We start from the raw sequence: 27,225 nt of genomic DNA, 5'->3' as shown, positions 1-27,225 counted from the left end.
TACTAAGTATGAAGATAGCAGTTTGGGCAAAATATTATTGTATATGGACAAGTGTAAAGAGGTGAGAGAAGAGCCTAGTATAAGGAAGGCATGTTGAGAAGGTATTTATCTGACGGCATTTGTTCAAAGTAAATGGAATTTCAGGGATTGGAGGAGTTGACAGACAGCATTGTGATATGTATTTCACTCTAATAGCTAAGAGAAACACTCCATGCAAACAATGTATCTGTGGCCTCTCTCCCCCACCCACAAATTTATCAAAGCTAGCTAGATGAAAGAACATGCTCCAAATCTTTAAGCATAACCAAGTCACGTTGGGCTTTTGTAATTGCCCGACAGGTTCTTCTTGCCCAATGCACAGATAGAGCCGATTCACTGAGATAGCGGTATTGCAGTAGAGAAAAAGTTTAATAATTGCAGGGTTATCCAAGTGGTCAGACAGAAGTTATTATTACTCAAACAGCCTCCCTGGAAATTAGGAGGTTAGGGTTTATTGAAGATAGTTTGGCAGTCAGGGGACTAGGGAATGGGGAATGATGATTGTTGGGTCAGGGATGAAACATGGGGTTGAAGCTGTCTTTTTACACTGAGTCAGTTTCTGGGTGAGATTGCAAGACTAGTTGTTTCTTGGTATGGGTTACCAGTCCAGGTGGCACCAGCTGGTCCATCAGAATGCAAGGTTTGAAAAATACCTCAAATAACAATCTTAGGTTTTGCAATAGTGATGTTATCTCTAGGAGCATTTGGGGAGGTTATAAATCTTGTGGCCTCTGCTACATAACTCCTGAGCCCCAAGCAAGGAAGGAGTTAGTTTCAGGAAGGGGCTGTTATCTTCATTTTAAGGTTAAACTACAAACTAAATTCTTCCCATAGATAGCTTGGCCTATGCCCAGGAATGAACAATGGCAGCTTGGAGGTTACAAGCAAGATGGAGTCAGCTAGGTTGGATTTCTCTCACTGTCATAATATTTGCAAAGGCAGTTTTATTTTCCATGTACAGCTTTAAGCTCTTTCCCTGGATTTTCCTTGAAGCCACATCCCTAGGAAGTCAACAAGTTTAAATAAGAAATCAATGTTATATGGGAGATTCTATTGAGAGGTAGTGGAGGAGAGTTTCATTAAACACCACTCAATAAATGCTCAATTACATCGTAATATTTGTCTCCTCAAATTTTTCTCTCCAGCCATCAGCTTATAACTTTTTCTTCTCTTCTGCCACATAACATTAAAAAATCAACTTTATTTTTCTGAACGACTCAGCTCCAATTTTCTGCTCTTATTCTCAACAGACAAAAAATATTTGTTTTAGAATAGATATTCAATCTATTTTTCCCTGAATATTCTTTTTAGGAAATATCTTCAACTCTTCCTTTAAGTGACTTGATTATTCAACCATAATAAACAGGTTTCCTTTGAGGGGTGAATAGTACTCCTAGCAAGAAAAAAAAATTTACTCTGTAAAGTTAATAAACAATCTTAAACCTTAAATCTCTGAAATCATATTCTAAAGATGGAATTAAAGAGAAGGAAATAGCATTAGGATATAGAAGGATATCAAATTAGGAATAAAAATTTGGATAGATTTTGATCAATAATATGCCATTGCAATAGGGGTAAGATGCAGCATAAACTAAAGTCAACTTTGATTTGTACAGAGGTGACTGAGTGATTTAAAAGGAGAATGAGGAAGTAGGGGCCTGAACAAGAGAGCTCTCTGAAGTCTGGAAAGTAAAAAAATATAAATAATTTGTCAAGGTAAATGCAATTAGGCCAGCTGTGTCTACTAGCTTTCAATAATCGAAGTTAGAATACTGTTCTCCCACAGAAACTGGGAGACAGAGGTCCTATCTTTTCTGATGATTGTGTTTCTAATGGATGGCTTTCAGGTCCTTAAGAAAGGCTTTCCTGAGTTGTAGGAGATACATACACATCTCAAGGGGAAAAAGGAAAAATTCATAATTGTAAAGCCTTTTGAATAAATACTATAAAAAACATGTTCAGTGGACTATTATCAAGTATTGGCTAGAAAAACAGTAAATTATTTTATCATTCTTGACTTTTCTGGGGCAGGCACATTAAAGGGGACTAGGGTCATCATATGGATGTGGCTTTGTGCTGTTAGAAATTATGTTAGTGCTTAAGTCTTTTAATGTGGGCAGAGAAGCGTGGATTAAGTCCTTTGTCTGAGAGTCTTTAATTTTTAAACGTCAAGGCTGAGGCCTAGTTGAGAAGTAGGCTCCAAGGAAACTGGCTAGAGTTGGGTCAAGAAGATAATCATTGTCAGGGGTCATCATGAAGATTCTTATAGTTGGAGTCACAAACAATCCTACATTCACTAAAAGCCTTGGAGTGCACTCACCATGGGAAGTAGGAGGAGATATATATATATATATTTATTTATTTATATAATTATATATATATAATTTTATATATATAAAATATCACCTTGTATATAATTATATATAACATAATTATATAAATATAATTGTAATATAATTATATATATATATTTATATAATGCCAGGGATATAGTGCCACATCACTACAATGACCTTAGACCCCTTTAATGTGCCTGCCTAAGAAAACTGAAGGATGACAAAATAATTTACTGTTTTTCTAGCCAATACCTGACAATAGTCTGCTGACTATATATGGAGAGAGACAGAGAGAAAGAGAGAAACAAAAACATATGTAATCATGAAAGGTAAGAAAAAGAGAATTATAGGAAGAAAAGAAAAAAAAGAGATAACTAGCAGGGTGGCAAATAAATCCCCAAGTCAAGACTGAAGTGTGTCAGAAAGAGCAAAATGCCAAGCAAAAGTGGTGCTAGATGAACTTAGTCCATGATTCTGCTCCTTCCTCCAGTAATCTTCCACTTCCTAAAAAAAGTATAATAAGAAAATTCAAGAATGCCCCAATATCAAGAGAATTACGATGTATAGAAAGGCATAAGAGTTGACACTAATAGTAAGGACAGTATTAAAATTGTTGACTTTGTTGTTCGTTGTTTGGTAGGCCAGCTATCATAGTCTGAGCATGGTAATTAATTGTGTGATTAAAGACAGATCAAGTGCTCAATCACTGAGTTGCAAACAAAGATTAAATTCCACCATAATGAAAATGCTGACAAATAAAAAGGTAGGAGATGGGAGAGGATGCAAACCAAGCTTAAACACAGAGGAGGTATCGGTGACGTGTGTTGAGTAAAGAAATTCATAGCAGTTGATACCCACTGAGGATAAATAAGTACAAGTTCTGATAAATCAAATTTAAGTCATTAAGAATGATGGGGATGAAGATGAAGGAAGGAAACGGAGATTTTAAAATTTGTTCAGAGGTAAATGTAGAAATTAATGCTAGTAAGAAATACAAATCAAAAAATAAATTTAAGAAACTCAAATGATTACCATTAGAGAGTAAGAAAATTTAGTTAGAATGCCTGTGTGATTGAAGTAAAAGTGGTGATATGAACATATTTAAAAATAACATACACTTTCTTGAATTATTACACCTCATAAAATATCTGCCACCTAATATTGCACTTGATTAATGTCAATGAAAAAATGACTTTTTCTTCTAGTATAGGCTAGGATTCTTCTTTTTGTATGTCTCTTTTTACAGGGCTGGGCACATAGTAGGTACTTAAGAAACAATCATCCTTATTGCTTGTAAATTAGAATCTTTTCAGGGAATTTAAGTGTTTATTTTGTCTTAAACCTCAACTAAGTGTGTTTACATTTATACCCTTTCCACTCCATTTAAACATTTTAAGGTCAATTTTATTTATAGTACATTTCAATAAGAAATCTTTCATAAGGTGAGCATTTATTTTTCCTATTGATAATTTTAGTTGGTGAGCCAAATGGTCTTTCCATACATTTTGGGATTTTAGTATTGTGTACACATGCAATATATAGTATTTTCATGTAACAGGTAACTTATTACATAACATTTATTATGTGTATGTAATTTGGACTATATCAAATGGTTTTTAAAAGATGAGAGAGTAAATAAGCTTTATTTACATAAAATTCTTAACACCTTTTCATATTGAGTTCAATGTCAAAGCACACTGCTTATTTACTAGAAATTAAATGTTTCTATTCATCTCTTATGTTTCTTTGAATTTTCTGTACTTATTCCTTTTCTTTGCAAAACTTGATGATAAACAACCAAACTCTTTCTATGATCCCTACCATCTGGAATAGCCTTTTTCTGTTTTCTTACTTCATTAACTTTTATCTTTTTAAAAAAATCACTTTTAGTCTTTTATTTACTTTCTTCACTCTGTTTCTCTATCCTTCTGTCTTTCACATTATACCATCAAAATTTGATATTTTCTAACATTTTAATTTTCGAGTAGTCTCACCACTTCTCCACCTAAAAGATCAGAAAATATTCACATTGTCATCCTACAAGTTATACTAAAATTTAAAGACAGTGTAAGTGGTTCAAATGACTGAGCTTATTACAGGCATAAGGAACAAATAAACTGGAGCACAACTTCTTATAATAAAAACAGAATTATATTTATAAATCTAGATTGTAGTCTCTTACAGTTCAGAAACTCACTCACATAATTCCTATTATTTCTAGTATTCTACTTGTAGAAAAATGGGGATGATAATTTATCCAACAGAGCTTCAACATTGTTAAGCATAATTGGCTGTAGCTTTGTGTAGAGCAATGTAATAATAATAACAACAATGCTGACATATATTGAACCCTTATTTTGTGCTAGGCACTGTTCTAAATACTTCACAAATGTTAACTCACATAATAATCACAAATGTCTTATGAATTTGTTACCATTACTATCTCTGTATTTCAGACAAGGGAACAAAATACAGAAAGTCTAGGCTGGGCACTGTGTCTCACGCCTGTAATCCCGGCACACTGGGAGGCCGAGGCGGGCGGAGATCGAGACCATCCTGGCTAACACTGCGAAACCCCGTCTCTACTAAAAATACAAAAAATTAGCCGGCCATGGTGGCAGGCACCTGTAGTCCCAGCTACTCGGGAGGCTGAGGCGGGAGAATGGCGTGAATCCCGGAGGTGGAGCTTGTAGTGAGCCGAGATCGCACCACTGCACTCCAGCCTGGGTGACAGAGCGAGATTCCGTCTCAAAAAAATAAAATAAAATAAAATATAAAAAAAAAATACAGAAAGTCTAAATGAATTTGCCCAGGATCATATAGCTAGTAAAGTGGTAGTTCGGGGATTCAAAGCTATTATCTGAAACCAGAGTTTGTGCTTTCATTCTTCTATATACCTCTCTGATATATTAGGTCTTGGGCGTTTAAGAATTAAAGCATAAATATGCAGACCCTGCATTCAATGGATTCAGAAACACATATTGATTTATTCCGCAAGTGATTTTGGTTGCTTGCTCTGTACCTGGAACTTTGCTCAGTTTGAGGCGAATAACTAAGAAAAAGACGGTCACGTTCCCTGTCCTCGTTCCAGTAGGGTGAGACAGACAAAAACAACACAAACAACACATAAAATTTTAGTACATTGTGAAGGATATTAAAAAAGGGACAGAGGAAATGAAGTAGGTGAAGAGGATGGACAAAGGAATGTCAGACCCGGGGAAGAAAAAGGCAGAGAATATTACATATGTCAAGAAAAAAAAAAAAAAAACTGAGTTTTTATAGATGGAAACCCTGAAAAGAACACCCTGTGGCCAGGGCATAATAAAAAAAGGAGGGACAGTAACCCGAGATAAGGTGGAAGAAGCAGGCAGGGAGTAAGCCACATTTTATTCTAAATGTGATGGGCCATCATTGAAGGATTTTAAGCAGGACAAAGATATGATACATGCTTTATTATTACCTAGAGTTGCTGGATGGAGAATGAATTGACAATAATGACATTTGGGAAGGCTAGTTAGGGACAGAAGCTTAGACAAGAGGTAACGGCAGTAATCAGAGTGGAAACGGAAAACAAAATGGAAACACTTAACATATGTTTTTGGCATAAAATTAAAAACACTTGCTGATGATTATATGCAAAAAGCAAGAAAAAGAGAAGATTGAAAGAGGAAGATGATTGCTTAGGCTTCCAGTTTGAGTAACTGGATAAATACTACTATAATTCATAGATCATTAGGATAACTAATTTATACAGATAATTAAGATTGGGATGAAACACGTTTTCTATTTACATATTTTATACTGAGATATTGAGATACCCAAAGATATATTAATTCATGGTTGGACATACGTATGGAATTTAGATTAGAAATATGGACTAGAAATGAAAACATGTAAATGATATTTAATGCCATGGAGATAGAAGTTTCACATAAGAGAGAGAGGGGAAAAGGAAGAGAGGAGGACCCTAAATGAAACCTTAAATAATACTTAATTTAGAGGTTGGGTTTCTGGTTCATAGCTTTCAGCTGAAGATTTATCTCACTTTCTCACTAAGGAAAGGATGGATCCCAAGTCATTTTCTAATTATATTTCTCAAGGAGTGGCTGTACATATAGGGTCTCACAGCCTCTCCTTGGATGGCGAATTACAGCATACCTGAGGGTTTCAGGCACCTCGGAGTTCATGCTCTGCTCTAGCAGCTCCGGACATGCCAATGTTAGTTTAATCTTCAGAAAGTCGGTGCTTATCTCCGGTGACTACAGAAGGACTGACACAATGATATCACATATATGTTCAATCTTTTCATGGCTTGTATTACTTTCCTTCCAGTAGTAGTGACATGAAATAGAGGCAATTGTTGAGACATGTCTGAATCTATATAATTTTCAGCTAAGTCTGAAGTCCTGGCTGAAACTTTGATGTTGAATATTTTTAAACCCGGCAAAAGAAATCCACACTGGGTCAAACAAACAAACAAACAAAGAAACAAATCACTGTCACTTTAAAACTTCAAGCTGTTTTAATCTGCTTCAATATTCTTTCAGGGCAAATTGTTTTGTTGTTGTTGTTGTTTTGGGAAAACCAAACAAATAGGCCTGTTTTGCTATGCAGTGTAAAGCAAAGACTCTCTTACAACATGGAAATATTTGAGATGCTCTGGTTCAGGAAATTAAAACTGCTTGGGGGATGCCAATAAAAGCTTGTCTTTGTTAAAAATAGAGTTGCATCTCTGCAAACATGTTTGATTTGGGAAAATCATGTGTTTTACTAAGTGCAATAATAAGGACAAAAGAAAGAGTAAGATAATATTGTTCCCCATGTAAGCCCTTTGAAAGGGTTGGATCTCTTCTTGTTAGAGGGGTGAGAACCTAAACTTAACAGATCCACATTCATGAAAAGTAGCATTATTACGATGCCATGGCTACAGGAAGATCTAAATTCAGGTGATCAAGAGTTGCACAGTTTTTTAGGTGTTCTCATTCACTGGAACCAGCAGGATTAGCAGCCACTTGGACTGGCATCCTGTTTCCATTATATATTCTCACTGGTTATTTTTGTATATATACCACTATTGATTTTAATATACTTATTTATTGCCTGCCAGCTTACCCAACTCAGTAGTTTTTTAGTAGATTCTCTTATGTTTTTCTATGCATTCACTAACACAAAATAATGAAAATTTTTATTTCTAGTTTAATTGCTTCTTGTTTTAATTTTCAGATTACAGTGTAGATTTTTAATTTGTTTAATTTTTAGTAAATTAGACTGGTGGAAAAAATTATTATTTTATTTTAGATAATAATTTTATTGTATTAATGTATTTACTGATGGGAAAAACAAAAATGACTCTGAGCTTTTAAATATATTAGTGGTAGTCTAATTCACAGTAAGCAATCCATATTAAAATCTATTGCATCCCATTCATCAATTGAATGGTTAGAAAAAGGAAAATAATCCATGTTAATCATTTGTGAAGCATTCTAATAAGGTAGTCTCAGGGGAAATTGCCAGGTATTTAAATTTTCTATAAAATTTCTACTGGATAACAATTAAACCATATCTACATATTCACATTACTTTAAAATAATTTTCTATAATTGTGTCCTGTATGTATACATATACATATATATATACACACACATCTATGTGTGTGTGTGTGTGTGTGTGTGTGTAAAGAGAGGGGGTCGAGTTTAGCATATATGTGTGCTTCAGTTTTTATATTGTTGAATAATTCCAAGCGTGGATGTACCAAATTTTATTCATCCACTTATCAGCTGATTGACATTTGGGCTGTTTCTTCTTTTGGTTATTACAAATAAAGCTGCTATGAACATTTGTTGAACATTTGTGTATGTGTGGAGGTACGTTTTCATTTCTCTTGGGTATATATTTACCAGTAGAAATGCTAGGTCACCTGGTAACTCGATGTTTAACATTTTGTAAAACTGACAGACTGTTTTACAAAGAGGCTGCTCCATTTTACATTTCCACCATCAATATATATTGGTTCAAATCTTTCCACATCTTTGTGAAAACTTCTTACTGTTGTAGTCGTCATAATGAATATCAAGTGTGATTATGATTTGCAGTATTTTGATGTCTAATAGTGTTGAGCAATTTTTATGTGTTCATCAGTCATTTGTGTATCTTCTTTGGAGAAATATTTATTCAAATTATTTGCCCATTATTTAATTGGATTAGTTGTTGTTTTATTGTTGAGTGTATAAAACATTCATTATTTATTCAAGATACAAGTCCATTATCACATAAGTGATTTGCAAATATTGTCTCCCATTCTGTCAGTTGACTTTTTGTCTTCCGAAGCATAAAACTTTTTCATTTTGATGAGATCTAACATCTGTTTTTCTTTTTTCATTTGTATTTTTTGTGTCATGTTTAAGAAGGCTTTGCTTAACCCAAAGTTATGAAGATTTCCTCCTATTTTTTATCCTAAGAGTTTCATCATCTACCATCTACGTTTAGGTTTAAGGTATATTTTTAGTTATATGTGTGGGTGTATGAGTGTGTGTGTGATATCAAGAAGGAATCAAATATCATTCTTTTACATGTGGCTATACAATTGTTGGGAGTACAATATATTTGAGATAATTTTTTTTTCTCATTGGACTTTTCTGGTACATGTAGCTGTGTCTATTCTTATTCAAACTCTCTTTATTACTATAAACTTTATACTGAGGTTGAAATCAGGAAGTGTGAGCCCACTAACTTTGTTTTTTTCATTTAAGATTCTTTTGGCTGTTCTGGGTCCCTTGTATTTCCATATGCTTTTTAAGGTCAGCTTGTCAATTTCTGGGAAGAAGCCAGCTGGGATTTCTATACATTAAATCTGTAGGTCTATTTGGATAGTATTGTCATCTTCATAATATTAGGCCTTCCATTCCATGAACATTGTTATCTTTCCATTTTTTAAAATCCTTAGTTTCTTTCAATGATGTGCTGTAGTTTGGGTGCATATGTTTTAACATTTAAAATTATTTTGCTAAACTTATTTCTAAGTATTCCATATTTTAAAATTATATTATAAATTAAATTGTCTTTTGAATGTCATTTTCAGATTGTTCATTGCTCTTATATAGAATACAAATGATTTTTTGTATGTTGCTTTTGTAACCTGCAACCTGAGTATACATTTCTATTAAATTATTTAAGATTTTGTATATACCAGTACTTGCCATCTGCAAATAGTGATAGTGTTACTTCTTTCTTTCCAATTTGGATGCCATTTATTTCCTTCTCTCTCTCTGTCTCTCTCTCTCTCTCTCTCTTTACCCCACCCCCAATTACCCTTGCTAGAATCTCCAGTTTTAGTCAACATTAGTTGAATAAAGGCAAAACTGGACATGCTTGCTTTGGTCCTGGTCTTTGAGGGAAAATATTCATTTTCTCACCACTAAATATAATACGAGCCTTGGGTTTTGGTATTCCTTTTATCAAGTTGAGGAAGTTCTATTGCTAGTTTGTTGAATATTTTTATAATGAAAGGTTATTGAATTTTGTCAAATAAGCCTGTCATTCAACCATGTCAAATTGTTGTCTCATTGCAATGAGAGAGACCGTATACTAGAAAAACTATGGTGAATCTCAAAAAAAGGAAGAAAGAGAAAAGGGAGGGAGGGAGGGAGGAAAGAAAGGGAGGCAGGCAGGCAGAAAGGAAGGAGAGAGAGAAAGAAAGAAGAGAGAGAAAGAGAAATAAAAAGAGAAGCAAGCAAGCAAGAAAGAAAAAGATAAAATAAAAAAGAAAAGGAAAGAAAAGGAAAAAGAAAAGGAAAATAAAAGAAACAGAATTTTTAGAAGATTTTTACAGAGGGTAGAATTTAGACACAATTTCAGTAAGTAGTGTTTTGTTAGGCTTAAAGTAGAGCACAGTTATGTGTACTATTTGTAAAGAGTTCAACATCAGATCTGGATAGCGAATTGGATCTGTATCCTTGGAAACTTCACAGTTAATATAGATGTGGAATATTTTGTGCAGAAACTTCTTATTTTAGGCTCTTTACCTGGGCTGCAAATTGAGAGTGCTTCTGTGTGTCAAAATAACTCAGATCCTCCAAACAAGATTTGGATGCTTCATACTGGTGATATAATTTCAATCAACAAACTGATATTCTGTGGCTTTGGAGAACAAGCCAGTAAGTAAGAAGGTAGTACACAATCAAGGAGGACTTCATTATCATGTTTTATAGTTGTAGCATGTCCTTGAGATAAATGTTATTTTCTGCTAAATTTATGTGTTAGTCTGTTCTCATGCTGCTAATAAAGACATACCCGAGACTGGGTAATTTATAAAGAAAAGGAAGTTCAACGACTCACAGTTCCACATGACTGGGGAGGCCTCACAATCATGGTGGAGAGTGAAAGAACAGCAAAGGCACATCTTACATGGTGACAGGCAAGAGGGTGTGTGCAGTGGAACTGCTCTTTATAAAATCATTAGATTTTGTGAGACTTTTTCACTATCACGGGAGCAGCATGGAAAAACCTGCCACTATGATTCAATTACCCCCGACTGGGTCCCTCCTACAACACATGGAGATTATGGGAGCTACAATTCAAGATGAGATTTGGGTGAGGACCCATCCAAACCACTTTGCAACTGGATTTATCTGCGACTGTTTTCCTAGCCGGATGAGTAACAGTGTTTAATGGACGTGACTCCCTATGAATAATACCCTTCACTGCCTTTCCCATTTGGTAAGCTCTTACCCTGTCTTTAAGACAATGTGCAGACAAGAAGGGGCTATTGCTGTTCTTCAGTGGTAATGAGATGAAAGTATGTTCTCTATGAGCTGAAGTCCTTTGGGTAGCTGCAAGAGTAGTGGTTTATTTCTCTGCCGAGCTATTAGAATCAATTTCCCTATCATGGCTATGGAAACTAGAATCCAGGAAATAGGGTACAACCACGGTTCTGAGTTACTTGCCTGGCTTGTATTTTTTGATGTGCCGACCTCCCCTTATTTCTTCTGCAAAAACATGTCAGGACCTGACTCATGCTTAGCCAATCTCAATTCCCTGCTCAAAAGTGGGTAAGAGGGAAGAAAACTCTTTTTTTTTTTTTTCTTGGCAAGTGTATGAAGTAAGGAGACAGGATTTTTACTGGTTTGCATTAAATTTCATATGCCTATTCTACATCCTTGAGTTCCAAGAATTTAGCCCTGTATTGATTTACTCTGCTCAATATTTCAGGTCTGGTTGGGTAGATATGCATTTTATTTTATTTTCAAACTATATAATTGCCTTCCAGGATCAGTAATTCAAAGTCCTATTCTGGCTGTTCAACTGTTTTAGGACTCTCAATGTTCAAACACAGATGTGTGCGCACACACACACATACACATGCCACATGCCCTCTCACTGTCGATAAATAATCACAAAATTGAGAAATATGTCTCATCTCAACTAAAATATTTCAATAATTTTAATTGGCTTTTTGTTAATTAAAATATATTTTTATAAGGATCTAAACATCATTTTTAGAAAGAAGTACATGACTAAAATATTTTAAAATGTAGCAACAGATCATTATTAACTGTAATTTCTGGTTATCATCTATTACAAAAATAAAGTAAAACAGATTATATGTGGATATTGAGATGTATTATGTTCTCTAGTAACTCTGGAATTATGTTAACCATAGAAAAGAAACATCTGTCACATCTCAATGGTGATACGAAGTGTTTTCTTCCTGAATTGGCAAGAGAAAGTTACCAAGAGGAAGATATGTCATGGTTACTGGAAGAGAAGATGTAGAATCAGGGTGGATTATTCTCATTTGCTTAAATTTTTTCAGAGCTATGCCATTTCTCATTCTATTTGTGAATGATGAAAGGCGTGTAATGCTACAGATACTACTAATAGAGTTCATTGCATTTCTGAAATGATTTGGAAGTTTAAAAAATACACTGGCAAAGGTGATTAATTAATTAATGATTTAAACATCCTTAACCATGATCAACTTTTCTTCCACTCACTCCAAATAGGAGCACTATGTGCATCACATAAAATTAGCTTAACTGATTTTACAGTGACTGTGTTTTGTAATTTTTCTTCCGTCATCTCTAGGCTACATTTTGATACTAATCACCCCCATTAATACCTTGTAGACTGCTTTGTTGACTGTGTGAGAGGAGACTATCTATGGTATATTACTAGATATACAATTCTCCTAGAGTCAAACAAGTTGAGACTAATGAATCATTCCTTTGGTTTCAGGTTGGTATAGATTGAGGTTAAGCAGTAACCATTATAAACCCATATCCAAATAGAGGTGCTACTAAGAACATAGGCTTTTGGAATCAGATGAATGGGGGAGCGGGCAGTAAAAATTTTGTGTTATTATTATCAGCCCTGTGACTATAAGTTTCAGCTTTCTTCTTGGGAAATGGAAAATTATGACACAAACTTCACAGAATAGATTTATACATAAAATAAAACAATGTATGAAGAGCAGTTTGCATCATTTCTAGCACGTGGCAACTAAAATGATAGCCATTAATTGCATTATTATTGGATATTTCATGTTGTATGTAAAAAAAGAAATAAAAACTATGAAAAAAAACATTGTTCAAAAACTTTAATTATTGTTTTGCCCTCCCACAAAATCCTATTGATCCCCCCAAACTAAATATTAACTCATCTTAAACCTGGAAACAGCTCTTTTCAGATACCTATTTTTATAGCAGCTGGATAGTTCCTTTTAGAGATTCTTTGAGAGAAAAGCAGGGGAAATGCTTTGTCTGTAATAATGTTAATTTATTTGTATGACTGAAAAAAGTGTATATATTCTTTGTTAAATTAAACATGCTCAGAATAATAATTCTGAGGAAAGCAAATAACATGTAGGAAAAGTGTAATAATTTGATTATACTTAAAGATGCACTCAAAGCATGTCTGTGAAAAATAAAACAGCTACTTATGTTACCCTAGAGATTGGGAATACAATTTTAAGAAATAACTACTTTTGTTTTTCACCTTGTCACTTTTATGTATTAGGATCTGTGTACCATCATTTATCTTTGTCTGACATTTAAAGCATGCTTTAGCTGGCAATTAATTTCTTTTTCTCTTGGTTTGTTTTTTTTTATCTCATTAGTTGAATAGAAGCAAATAAATTGACACATTAACCTATTAAAACATTATCTACCATTGTTTGATAGTTGCAAGTAAGGAGTTAGATTTTGGATTTCTCATACTGTTGTAGTTGTCGATGTGTTTGCTTTTCCTGGACATCTCCAAATCTATAGTATCAGGAGAAAACTCATGATGATTGTATCTAAGTGGTATTGCTGACATAAGGTTTTCAAAAACATCTCTAAGTTGTTGCACGTTGGATATTTTTTAAAATTGATTAAGATACAAGAAAGAGAGCCTCCATTTTCCAAAATGAAAGGCAATTATTTAATTTTATTTTATTTGTGAGAAGATTAAGTCTATAATGACATTTTTTGCAAAAATTGCTCCCATTATATATGTATAATAAGCTGTCAATTGTAGGTATCACAATGACTACATTTTCATTTTGGGGATTTTGTGGAGAAATGGTTGATGAAATAACAGGTATACATCTATATCTTAAATGCTTTTTCTGTCCAGAAGTCATTTTTTTGTAAATAAAAGTATATATTTTGTCTTTTTCTTCCCCCACTAGATGTGGGTTCTGTGGAAGGACTTGCCTATCACAGAGCCTGGGATACACTGTACTGGACAAGCTCTACCACCTCATCCATCACCAGACACACTGTGGACCAGACTCGGCCTGGAGCATTTGACAGGGAAGCTGTCATCACCATGTCAGAAGATGACCACCCACATGTGCTAGCCTTGGATGAATGTCAAAAGTAAGAAATAGTGTAGTTTTATTTCTTCATTATAGTTATAAGTCAAAAGAATATCAGAGTTCTGTTAATTTTAAGAAGAATTAACTTTAAAAATCAAGTTTTTATTTGAAGTTTTATTTTCACAATTCATAAAACTAGTTTTTATGTAAGAGCATTATAAATGTGAAAAATCTGGTCCTTTTAAAAGCCAGGCTTCATCTTCCTGAGAGATCCAGTAAAAACAAATTTAAATAATTAAAGGCAAAATAGAGACAATACTATGCTGGAAAAGGCTATGAAGAAGACTTTAATACATAGCTGATTGGAACCATATATTTAAAAAAATTAACATACACGGAAGACTGAGTGTTTTTTTTTTTTTTGCATTTTAATCAAGTAATTATAGCATCTGGAGATCTCCCAAATTGAAATACAAAAGAAAGCAAACTGCAACCATACAAAAATCTTTGTGTGCAGCTATTTTTTCAGCACTAGGTGCTTGATAATAGTCTAAGTAGTCTACAGCTGTTTGATGATATATTGTACAGACAGCTAAAATAATGCTTGTAAAAAATTCATGACAATAGAAAATGCTCCGGATATAAAATATACTCAGTGAATAAAAACAAAGAAAAAAATTGTGTTTTGGAGGATGTCTTAAAGAAAGCAGTTATGTAAAAAAAAAAAAAAAACCCTGAAGAACAAAGCACAGGTAAGGAACAAAAAAATACCTATCTATGGACTTTCACTCTCATACGTAATATGGTAAAGTTGTTTGTTAACTATAAGAAAATCCTTTTTATTTTTAAATGAAATGAATAAACAAAAATCAGACCAATCTGGCCTTCCTGAGCAAAACTAGAAGAGCTAGAAGAGTTCGTTTTAGGTGTGATTAAAAAAAAAAAAGATTGAAGAATAAAAAGCAATGACAGATAATCACTGACCCAGACCACTTGTCAGAAGAAAGGACTAAATAACAGAAATTGGTCAGTGTGAAAATAGTTGTAAATCTGAACCCTTTTATAGAGCTAAAAGTGAGGTCAGATTTAATTCACTTAATTGAACATCATCTTATACGTGAAAATTCTTAAGGTTGAGCAATGTAATGACTCATGGAGCTTGGGAGACTGCTCCCACCACTGTCCTATGAGAATACGGTTTGCTGACTCAGCTGCATTTACCCCAACACATCACCAAAAGAATCTCAGGACAATAATAAATGTCCTACAGTAGGAATAAAAGAGTTGGGCAAAGGAATTTGTAAGTCAGTTTTGAAATAAAAATAAAGCAGTCACTCATGATATTATATATGATGAGTTTTAATTAGTAAGTGCTTTATCCTGTAATTATTTATTACATAGGCTAACATTTACACTTTTCACCTTGCATATGGTGAACTGTAAATTAAAATTAAACACATAAAATATTTCAATTTGATAATTATTTGTAAATAAAGTATAAAAAAGGCAATTTATCATCATATATGTAAATGACACCTTCAAACCACCATTGTATGTTAATAGATTAACAGATATTTTAAAATGAAATCCTAAATCACAAATCAAAGTTAGGTTCTCTAAGTTTAAAATTTGGCTCAGTTACTAATTATTTGTGAAAACTTTAATTACTTAAGCTCTCTGGGCTGTTCTGCTTTCTTACCTGTGAAATGAAGGGGGGAAATGAAAGGAACACTAACACCTCTAAAATTCTCGTATTATAAAGCCTACAATCTAGAAAAATATTGTAAATAAATTGTGAGTTTAATACTTTACATTCTATGCATAACTTTTAAAATGTTTTAATTCAGTATTTTTTTATTTTAAATGTCACAATTTATAAGTAAAATTACCAACAATGAAAATTGAATACAAACATTTTTTTTGTGAATTTGAAAATTATTTGGTAATAAGTGTCATAAAATTCTCAAAACCACATATTGAATAACTTTGTTGGCTGTAATGCTAAACTGCCTTTAAATGGTTATACATGGGAATCCATAGAGAACAGATACTATGCTGAAGGATTTAAGAGTCACTCCTAGAGTTTTAGAAATGATATCGTAATTTATAGAAAAATCACACTGAGAGAAAAAAAGAAATGTAAAAAACAGGAGTTTAGTAATTTTCTTTCTCCAAAACATATACAAAAGAGAAGGCAGAATTTAAAAAGGAAAATTGGAAGGGGAAGAAGATTTTTATTTTCATCAATTGAAGCAAATGAGTATACTTAGGATAAGAATGACTGTACTGGGTCAGCTGAAATGTGGTAATAAGTTAGGGTATATTTGCAGTTTGTGGAAAACAAACTTAAGATCACTGTTTTGTTCTTGATTAAAATAAATCCTCATTATGCATCTAACAGTTTAAACAAATTATCATTTGAAGGAATACACAGGATAGTTATTTTTTAGAAGTGGGTTCTAGGTTTCATTTAAGAACCTGGGGAAAATTAACATGCATATATAATATGCATATCTCCTTTTATTACCTAGACTTTGTTACAGATAGAATATGAGGTAAATAATTCTGCTTCTTTTAAAATAGCTTGGTATTGCCCATGTTTCTATTAGTATTTTTACTCTTGATGAGAAGTTTAATTTATAGTTACAATTTTCATTTTAATTAGTTTAATGTTTTGGACCAACTGGAATGAACAACATCCAAGTATCATGAGATCTACTCTGACTGGGAAAAATGCTCAAGTGGTGGTCAGTACAGACATACTCACTCCAAATGGACTTACTATCGACTACCGTGCAGAGAAGCTGTATTTCTCAGATGGCAGTCTAGGAAAAATTGAAAGGTGTGAATACGATGGATCCCAGAGACATGTAAGTTAATCAGGAGTTTCTTGGTTATAGAGTTATACAATGATATATTTAAAACATATGATTTATACTCTCCTAAAATGTACATATCAAGGAATTTCAAAATAGCCAGTTGATTGAAACAATCCAATTGAATAACTAATCTATCACACACATAAGAAAATTGTGGATAGTATTTTGAAAACTTCTTTCAAATGCATTTGCTACCATAGAGACAGCTCGACACATAAACTTTTTCTGGAGCAATAGTAACTAATTTCCTTCTAGTTATTAACTGAACTGGAATTGTTAGAGTGATTTGCATATGCTTCATTGTTATGTATAGTTTTTAAAAATGTGAAATAAAATTGATTAGTTGTCCCAGGATAGAAGAAAATTAGGAAAGAATGAAATGATCCTCTGTGTTTGTGTCCTTAAAGCAACCTAAGAAGCTCTGAAGAGAGGAGAATGGATCAAATCTATTCTAATCACTGGACTCTCTTTTCTCTGGGTTCAAAATGAAATGTTAGTGGAAGAGTTGCTATGCTATCCCTTGAGAGCACTTACAGCAGGTATTTAGGGCCTGAAGAATGGTGAGATGCTAGGGCGCCCCCTTGTCCTGTGAGGAGTAGCTGCCTTGGTGACTGGGAACCTCAGTGGTTAGATCTGGGTGGCTACAGCACTAGAGAAATCTGGACCCATGTCCCTACCACTGTACAGGCCTGAAGGACAAAATGATCCTCAGGCTCCTCGTGCCTCCACTGCATTGAAGAAGGTCTGGAATGTAACACAATTTTTTTCTTAAAGGGCCAGATAGTAAATATTTGAAGCCTCATGGACCATGTGATCTCTATCACAACTACAGTGTTTCACGGCACTAACACAGACATAGAGAATATATAAATAAATAGACCTGACAGTTTTCAAATAAAGTTTTATTTACAGAAACAGGCAACAAATCAGCAAATTCTATACATATAGAACAAATTCTCTATGGCTAAGCACACTGTTTAATTCAGTTGAAGATTGAATTGACCTTAGGCAAATTATTTAGCCTTTATGAACTTTAGATTTCTGACATGCAAATTTTCTTTCAGGGCAATTATGAAGATATAATGCAAAAGTATATGACTCAGAATACAGCATAGAAATTCTAAATAAACCTAGTATGTAATGCTTTTGAAAAGACAGGTAAAACATTGTCCTGAATGTGGTGTCATTTTTTATTATGTCGTGATATTTTAAAAAATGAGTTTATAACTCATTCTCCTCAATTGATTTTTGTACATACCTATTTTGCACTTCCCCATACATTTATTCTTATGTATGGTAATTATAGCTACAGTAAGTGGTCGAGTAATAAGATACCACTAACATAATTTAAAGGATTTGTTCTGACATTTAAAAGATGTGCTTTGTTTAATTGCAACTCATCATTTTCCATCCCTGTCCAAGGCAGGATGATTTCTGATTGGGCCCCGAAGTTAGAAAACTATTTCAAAGTTTACTGCATTCTTACATGCATCTAGATTACCTCATCTTTATCCTCATATGAATTCAAATTAATTTTTAAAAGTTAATATTTTTGTTAATAAAATGAGCAATACATTTTAAAAATTCTTTATTTTGCAAAAGTTAATTTAGGGACTATTTATGGACTGTTTTAAAGACTTTGTGCAGATTTATTAAGACTTCAGACTGTATCAATTTACTAATCGCCCTACTAGCTAAATCACTGATTGCTAATTGTGTTCTAGATACTGTGCCAAGCACTTTATAGTTCATGTTTTTATAGCCCTCCCCGTAGGCATTATTATGATGATCCCCATTTGCAGATGAAGAAAATGAGGCACAAAGAAGTTTAGTACTTGTTCGGGAACACCTAGCCACATACGTAGCAGGAAGGTGATTCTACCCCTGGTGATCTCACTTCAGCGCCTGTGCAAATCATCATGCTAAATTTGAAAACATTTAAAAAGGACCCAACTAAGTGTACAAAACATGACCACTTCCTCATGCCTTGCAATTAGCAATACATTTGTTCTCTCCTTCTTCCTCACATATCTTTAATATGTTACCCATAAACACTTTGCACAGTAAATATTTCAATTCATTACTGAATATGAAACTATGCCTAGTAAAATTTGAAGTTCTGCTGATTTACGTAGTAAACCAAGTAGATTTACTCAACTTGTCAGCAGACATCACATTACTTTGATACACATTTTAAGAACATTAGTAAAATCGACAGGGAAAAAAATGAACAGCATCCAACTCTAAGTGACACATTATCCCCTTTAAAACTGCTCTCCAATAGAGACATAGAGCTTCCGCGTAATCTTTTTGAAATACTCTTTACATAGTTTTCGCCATTATGTCAAGACAAGCTAATCATTTGAAGCTGGGGTCATCAAAGCTCTTTTAAAAGAGAAAGATCACTATTGCACCCTCACACCATTGCAAGGACCTTTATTATAACTTTGTGTCTAAAACTGTTTAATAGATATTCTGAAGCCTTAGACAGATGTTACAGCAACTCTACTATGGCCTGTTATATAAGAATTTTCTCTTTGCTTTTAGTATTCTTTTCACTTTCATGTTTAGATATACCCATTGCTTAGCTGTGTGACAAATAGTACAATCAGGGAAGGGGAAGACTAAATGCTTATTATTCATTTCAGAAATTAATATTTACTAAATTCATATTCTGTAATTATTAGTAAAGATAATTTTACAAAATAAATACTAGAACGAAAGTTGGAAGTTTACCTCTTTAAAAATTATACTTTTAATGCAATGTTAAATTTAATCCTCACATTTGGTATTGACTAATTGCATGAACATTACCAAGTCATTTAAAATCCTTATGCTTTTTAAAAAATGTAATTTTATTTTAGATTCAGGGAGTACATGTGCATGTTTTGTTTATTACATGGTATAATGCATACTAGTGGGAATCAAAGCTCTTATACTTTATAATTAATTTAGTTATAAAAACAAATGACAGCTAAAATCAACATAATTGTGATGTTCTCTAATTTTGTGGAAATTAGCAGAAGTCATTGTTAATTCAAAAAGGTAAAATAAACGTTCTTTGTCCCCATATCTAGTTGAGGAAGTAAAACATATGCTCAAAGATAATTAATGATATGGAATTAAATCCGTGACATTTTAACGATAATTCTCAATATTTTAATTCTCAATCTTTCCTTGTTCTGAAAAGCCAAAAATTCATACACAGGGTGTTCTTTTATAAATGGGACCTTTATAAACAGCACTATCATTTAGTGTGCTTGTACCTAGATTTGCCTTGAAATCCAACTGTTATTGTTAGTTAGCCTTGAAAAGAGCAGATAATATAACACATGCCAGTGTTCACAGGAACCAGTGACTTCCACTTACTACATGAAATGAAAGCATTGTCAATCGTTGTAGTCCATTCAAGCTGCTATAACAAAATATTACTCCTATTTTTTTCCACTCCTTATTTTATTCCCTTTGGGCAACCATACTAATATATATATATATATATATATATATATATACACACACACATACACATATATATATTCGATTTATATTTTATTTTTAAGTAGATATGCAAAACAACAGATCTACTTAATTTTGGAGTACACTGTAAAAGGCACTGAAGAAATGTGTGACAGGTAAAAACTATAGATTTAGAAAGAATGATATTTAGGAAATAGAAAGTATAGTTACGAAGATTGAAGGATTCTATAAAAGACTTAAAATAGTCACCATGAAATATAAGAAGAGACGCAAAACATCGTTCATTCTAAAATGTCAAAAAATGCTGAAGCAATACAATAAAAAGGAGTGCTGGAAAAGTGACAGTTACAGAAAGGAACATTTATTTTGCATAATTGCATATTTTCTAACTTTGGATAAAGCAAGTGATAGCAGAAGGCAATCTCAAGAGTAGGGAAATCAGATATCCCCAGGGGAGTGAACAGATTAGAAAGAAGCTAGACATCATAATCTGGAATATTAGATACAGTGTATCTTTAATGAGAAAGAAGTAACCTATATTTAAGTTAATGGATTTTAACGTGTTGGAGAGATTCTTATAAATTTAGACCTTGTGTGCCCTCGAATGCAGTATGATGCCATGGGTCTTCCAAAGCCTGTTAGAAAAGTGTTCCTTCTTTTGAATATCTATAGGAATTAGACCGTAGTCAAGTAAATTTTCAAAATTTTCAAACAAAGTCTGATAGGCTTAGTCATTGCATTACATCTTAAAGCTTTTAATATGCTCGTGAACATTATGAATATTCTGAACGGAAAACAGCATGTAGCTTTGTTCTGATCAGAAAACAGATGTTTTTTGCTTGTTTGTTTTAATTTTTTAACATAGGCCAGGCGCGGTGGCTCATGCCTGTTATCCTAGCACTTTGGGAGGCTGAGGCAAGCGGATCACCCGAGGTCGGGAGTTCGAGACCAGCCTGACCAAGATGGTGAAACCCCATTTCTACTAAAAATACAAAAAATTAGCCGGGCATGGTGGCACGTCCCAGCTACTCGGGAGGCTGAGGCAGGAGAATCGCTTGAACCCAGGAGGTGGAGGTTGCAGTAAGCCGACATCATGTCACTGCACTCCAGCCTGGCAATGGAATGAGACTTTGTCTCCAAAAAAAAAAAAAAAAAAAAAATTAACATGATGTGTCATGGGCATGTGTTTGTAGAGATTTGAAAAATGCTGATACACTATTTACAACTCACACTTACAACTCATATTTATCATATAAATATTATATAACCCATTGCTTATCAGTAGACCAGAGAAACAGATCCTTTCAAACAGCAAAAATAAATCAAAAAAGTGTTTTTTAAAATACATTTTTATTTTTTGATTTTTTTAATCTGAAGTTTAATAAACCCATTAGTTTTTTTCTATCAAACTGAATGTCGAGTTTTATTATTCTATTTTTTCTTAGAGTGTGGTCACAATAAAATACAAGTCCGCACAGTTTAATTTTGACTTGCATTGATAAAAATAATATGATTGGCTGGGTTTTTCTGATTTTAATAACACATTAACTTATGTGGTGGTTCTACCTAAATATCGAGGAATGCATTCTTTATTCAGTGATAGGAAACTGAATGTTTTTGTGAAATTTAGTTATTAAGGCAAAAATGTCCAGAAAATAATTCTGTAATGTTTCTTTTTATTTTTTTCTGTTTTGTATCTATCATCATCTCTGTTCGTTCCAGTAGCTGAAACAATAACTCATGTTGACAGGGGCTAAGACAGCATGATTATAACCTATCTCCCTGCAGTTACCCTGTAAGTGTTAATCATTTCTTGGAAAGTATGTGCTACCTGCATGATACAAACCTTTCCAAAAGAGATATTTATGTTCCTAAAAATTGGAATTGCTCATGTTTCTTACCACTGACATTCTTTTAAAAACTGAATCCAAGATTGTTTAAGGAATATATTCCCAGGAAGAAATCTTAAATCTTATGACTTATCTTTAGAATGAAAAGGATTTTTATGACTAACTTGACCCCTAAATAAACACGCTCTGATTACATGAACTCTTTTAAGTCAGAATAGGAGAGCAAGTTAAATAAATAAACTAGTTTTAATTATAAGAACAATCAGAAAGTAATGAGATATTTTATCTTTTTATGGCACTAAATATTTCCTTTCTACTTTGTGTGTGTGTGTGTGTGTGTCAGGATCTCACTTTGTCATCCAGGCTGGAGTTCAGTGTTGTGATCAAGGCTCACTGTAGCCCTCTAACCCTGGGCTCAAATGATCCTCCCACTTTGGCCTCCTAAGTAGTTGGGACTACAAACCTGCACCACCATACTTGGCTAATTTTTTACTTTGAGTAGTGATGGGGGTCTCTCTATCTTTCTACTTTTAAAATCAGTTGTTTTATTCCATAAATAAATCAAGGCATCAACTTATCATCTATATGTATCTATATATTTACCTATCTTCTATCTTTCTTATCTATATATCTATGCTGTCTTCTCTTATTGATAATATAGTTTTAATGACGTTCAAGGGCCTGAACTCTGAAACTTACAGAATAAGTTTTGATGCCCAGAAAAGTGAATTTTCTCACAACGTAGGTTTGAAATGCTTACCCAAATCAAAACCATTTGCTATCACCAAAGACAAGAAGGAAGATGAGTGTCAACTTCTAAAAAAAAAAGGAAATATTTGATTTAAAAATTAAAGTATAAGTATAAGCATCCATTTCAATGAACTGAAAACCTTTCCACCATTAACTGGAATAAACCAGTATTATTTCACAGATTAGGAAACAGGCCCAGAAAAGGTAAATTAATTTCTAATGTTCCTATGTCTAATATTTAATGCCAATTATGGTTCTTAACTCTCTATTAGAGCCAATGATCTTTATTTTTAATTTAAAAATGTAATATCCTTATTTCTGTTCTAATAAAATTTTATATTATATCTGCCTTTATAAATAACTTTTCCAAGTTCTATTTAGTACCTGAACTATAATATAAAGGAGATATATAGAAAAAGTAATTTACAATGAATGATACATATCCCAGTACACACTAAATGATCAAAGGAAACACGAGAAAGTGGTCAGATATTTTCACATGCATAGACTCATCATGAATGTGACAGCTGTGAAGGCAGATACATATCAAGTAGGTTTTACTACTCAAATACTGAGAGTAGTGCTGACTTGGGTGATATTGTTTTCAAAACTGATGATGAGTTCTTGAAAATGTTGTATACAAAATGAGATAAAGTCATCTCTCAATTTACACAGAAGTTGTGGTCCCTGAAAAATAATAAGTATATATTAAATCTCCTGAAATACTTATGTATATATGTAAAATGGAATTAAATTCTAGGATCAGATAATTATAAGCAGGTTTTCACCTTTGAGAATATCTCATAGGACATTTGAAACCTGGGCAGAGTCTCAGACAAGTCGTTGTACAGAACTGCCCCGTGTATTGTAGGGCATCCAGATTCCTGGTTCTTTACCACTAGACTATATAGCTATCACCCCCACCTTACCCCACTCCTATTCAGCAAAAATGCTGCCAGCATTTTCCAAAGTCGTAGAAGGAATAGGACTGCCTTGATTGAGAGCCAATAAGATGGGTAATTGTCTTAAAGGGAGATGTGAAGAAAGTTCTCCTGACAGCAGTGATCTTTCTATTCTGTCTCACATGCCTCAAATACATGGGATGTTGGGTCTGTCAATAGCTGGATAAATCATAGACAAGAAGCAGAGTACCTAACTGTCAGCATAAGACTTCTCCGGACTTTAATTTTAACAGATCAGCCAATTGAATAGATAGAACTGTATATATCCAGTACCTTTTACATGATGGACATTGCAATCAAGTATATTATAAAAAAGCCCATTATCTACTAAATTCTGAGAGGCTGCTGGATATCGGATGTTTTGTTGTCTTTGACACTTTTCTGAATTCAGGAGGCATCATTCAATATTCAGATTATTATATCCAATATTGATTTCAGTATATTTTAAGTATTCTTGGGCATGAATAGTTATTCAAATTATAATCAGACCTTAATAACTTTCTAATTTATTTAAAAATGATCTTTATAACTTTCTAATCTTTAGAACAGTAGGTGACTAAATAGAAATGTGATAAAAGTAAAGAATGCGGCAAGTCTATGAATTCTATTAATCCACTAAAAATTATCATGTAAAACATATTTTTCCATGGGGAGATTTAGTATACATTAAGTGATAAGCATAGAGTGAACACTTTAATATGCTGTCTCTCAGGCTAGATGCATAAAAATATTTCTTGAATGAAAAAATGAATGCTGTTGTCTTAGTGTGCTCTGTTTGCCATAACAAAATACTTCAGACTGGGTGGCTTAAAAAACAGAAATTTACTTTCTCACAGTTCTAGAGGCTGGAATTCTGACATCAGGGTGCCAGCATAGTCAGGTTGGTGAGGGCCTCTTTTCCTGGCTTATGGATGGTTATCTTCTCACTGTGTCCTCACGTGGCCTTCCCTTGATGTGCATGGGGACTGGGTTGGGGGCTGGGGAGAGAGAGAGAGAGAGAGAGAGAGAGAGAGAGAGAGAGAGATCTAGGCCACAAATTCTATAAAATTAGTAACCTACCCTTATGACCTTATTTAATCTTAATTATCTCCTTAATGGTCATGTCTCCAAGTACAGTCATATTGGGACTCAGGGCTTCAACATGTAAATTTTGCAAGGAGGCACAGTTCAGTCCATAGCCACTATAAATCAGTTTCTATAGGAAAAAAGCATTCATCTATATATATATACACACACACATTTGTATTCATTATATATTACATATAAATATATATTATATATGCATATATAGATATATATACACACACATTATATATGTTATGTATATATATATACACATTTAAAAATTCCCAAAATTGTTAATAGAAGCCTTTAGGTTGTGAAATTATAAGTGGTTTGTTTTTGCCTGTGTGCATTTCTAGGACAGATAACAAATATTAATGAGTGAAGGAAGACATATGCATTTGTGCTTATGAATTTTTAATTAAACATTTTTATTTGGAGATAACTGTAGATTCACATGAAGTTGTACAAAGTAATACAGAAGGATCAAGTGTACTCTTTACCCAGTTTTCCCTAATGATTACATCTTGGAAAAGTATAGTACAATCTCACAACCAGGGTATAGACACTTATGTGGTCAAGATACAGAACATTTCCTTCATTCCAATGATCCCACATGTTGCTTTTTTACATAGCTGTGCACACTTCCCTTCGTTCCCACTCCTTTCTTAATCACCTGGAACCACTAATTTGTTTTCCACTTCCATAACTTTGTCACTTTAAGAAACTTACATAGAAACTTTATAAAGAAACTTTATAACTTCTTTATAAAGAAACTTTAAGAAACTTATATAATGGAATTATATAGTGCATTTCCTTTAGGGACTGACCCTTTCCATTCAGTAGAATTCTCTGGAGATTCATTCAGGTTGTTGCAAATATGACTAGTCTGTTCTCTTTCCTGCTGAGTAGTATCTATGATATGAATAAGCCACAGTATCTTTATTCACTTGTTGAAAGTCATCAGGTCGTTTTCTAGTGTTTGGCTATTGTGAATGAAGCTTTCATGAATATCTGTGTACTGATTCTAGAATGAACATAATTCTTCACTCTGTAATAAATGTCTAAGAGTTCAATCACTGGGTCATACGTTAGTGGCTTGTTTAGTTTTTTTTTAAGAAACTGACAAACTGCTTTCCAGAATGACTGTACCATTTTACATTCCCACTTACAGTTTATGAGTTATTTATATATTCTAGATGATACTTTTTTGTTGGCTATGTGGTTTGTAAATATTTTCCCCCACTTTGTAGTTTGTTTTTCCATTCTTTTCACATGAGATTTATGCTGAGCGAAATTTATTTTGATTATTTTTAATTTATCTTTCTTTGTCATGGTTCATGCTTTTGATGCTAAGACTAAGAATTCTTTGCCTAGCCTTAGATTCCAAAGATTTTATTCTATTTTTTCTAAAAATGTTATAGTTTCACATTTCACATTTACATTCATAATTCATTTTGAACTTATTTTTGCATTTGGTCAGAGACTTAGGTCAAGGTCCACTTTTTTGCCTATGGATGTCCATCTTTTTTTTTTTTTCTTTGAGACGGAGTCTTGTTCTGTTGCCCAGGCTGGAGTGCAGTGGTGCAATCTCGGCTCACTGCAACCTCTGCCTCCTGGGTTCAAGAGATTCTCCTGCCTCAGCCTCCCGAGTAGCTGGGACTACAGGCGTGTGCCACCACACCCGGCTGATTTTTCGTATTTTTAGGAGAGACAGGGTTTCACCGTGTTGGCCAGGCTGATCTCCTGACCTCGTGATCCACCCACGTCGGCCTCCCAAAGTGCTGGGATTACAGGCATGAGCCACTGCACCCAGCTGGATGTCCATCTTTTCTCTAATTGCTTGTATACTTTTTTCAAAAATCATTTGGGCATAATTGTAGGTGTCTATATTGGGGTTCCCTGTTCCTTTCCGTTTATTTAATGAGTTTGCCACTCTGTCAATACCACACAGCCTTGATTTTCAAAGTTATTTTAGTTATTTTATTTTCTTTGCCGTTTTGCATAAGTTTTAGAATAATCTATCCACATCTACAAAATGTCTTTGATATATCTATAGTGTTTTCAGGTATA

General features: G+C 33.5%; 1 protein-coding gene across 2 annotated transcripts in view; it reads left to right on the top strand.

Annotated features, from left to right (window-relative positions):
* LRP1B (LDL receptor related protein 1B) overlaps positions 1-27,225 on the top strand; it is a 1,892,531-nt gene that overhangs the window by 1,508,345 nt on the left and 356,961 nt on the right. For both annotated transcript variants that reach the window (XM_031008804.3, XM_055380092.2), the window contains exons 42-43: positions 14,044-14,233; positions 16,838-17,042. In XM_031008804.3, the coding sequence (XP_030864664.2) occupies positions 14,044-14,233; positions 16,838-17,042 (395 nt within the window). The remainder of the gene's footprint in view (positions 1-14,043; positions 14,234-16,837; positions 17,043-27,225) is intronic.

This window comes from Gorilla gorilla, chromosome 11, assembly GCF_029281585.2.
Source record: "Gorilla gorilla gorilla isolate KB3781 chromosome 11, NHGRI_mGorGor1-v2.1_pri, whole genome shotgun sequence".
Classification (NCBI taxonomy): Eukaryota; Metazoa; Chordata; class Mammalia; order Primates; family Hominidae; genus Gorilla; species Gorilla gorilla.
This window is presented reverse-complemented; position numbering and strand designations above follow the sequence as displayed.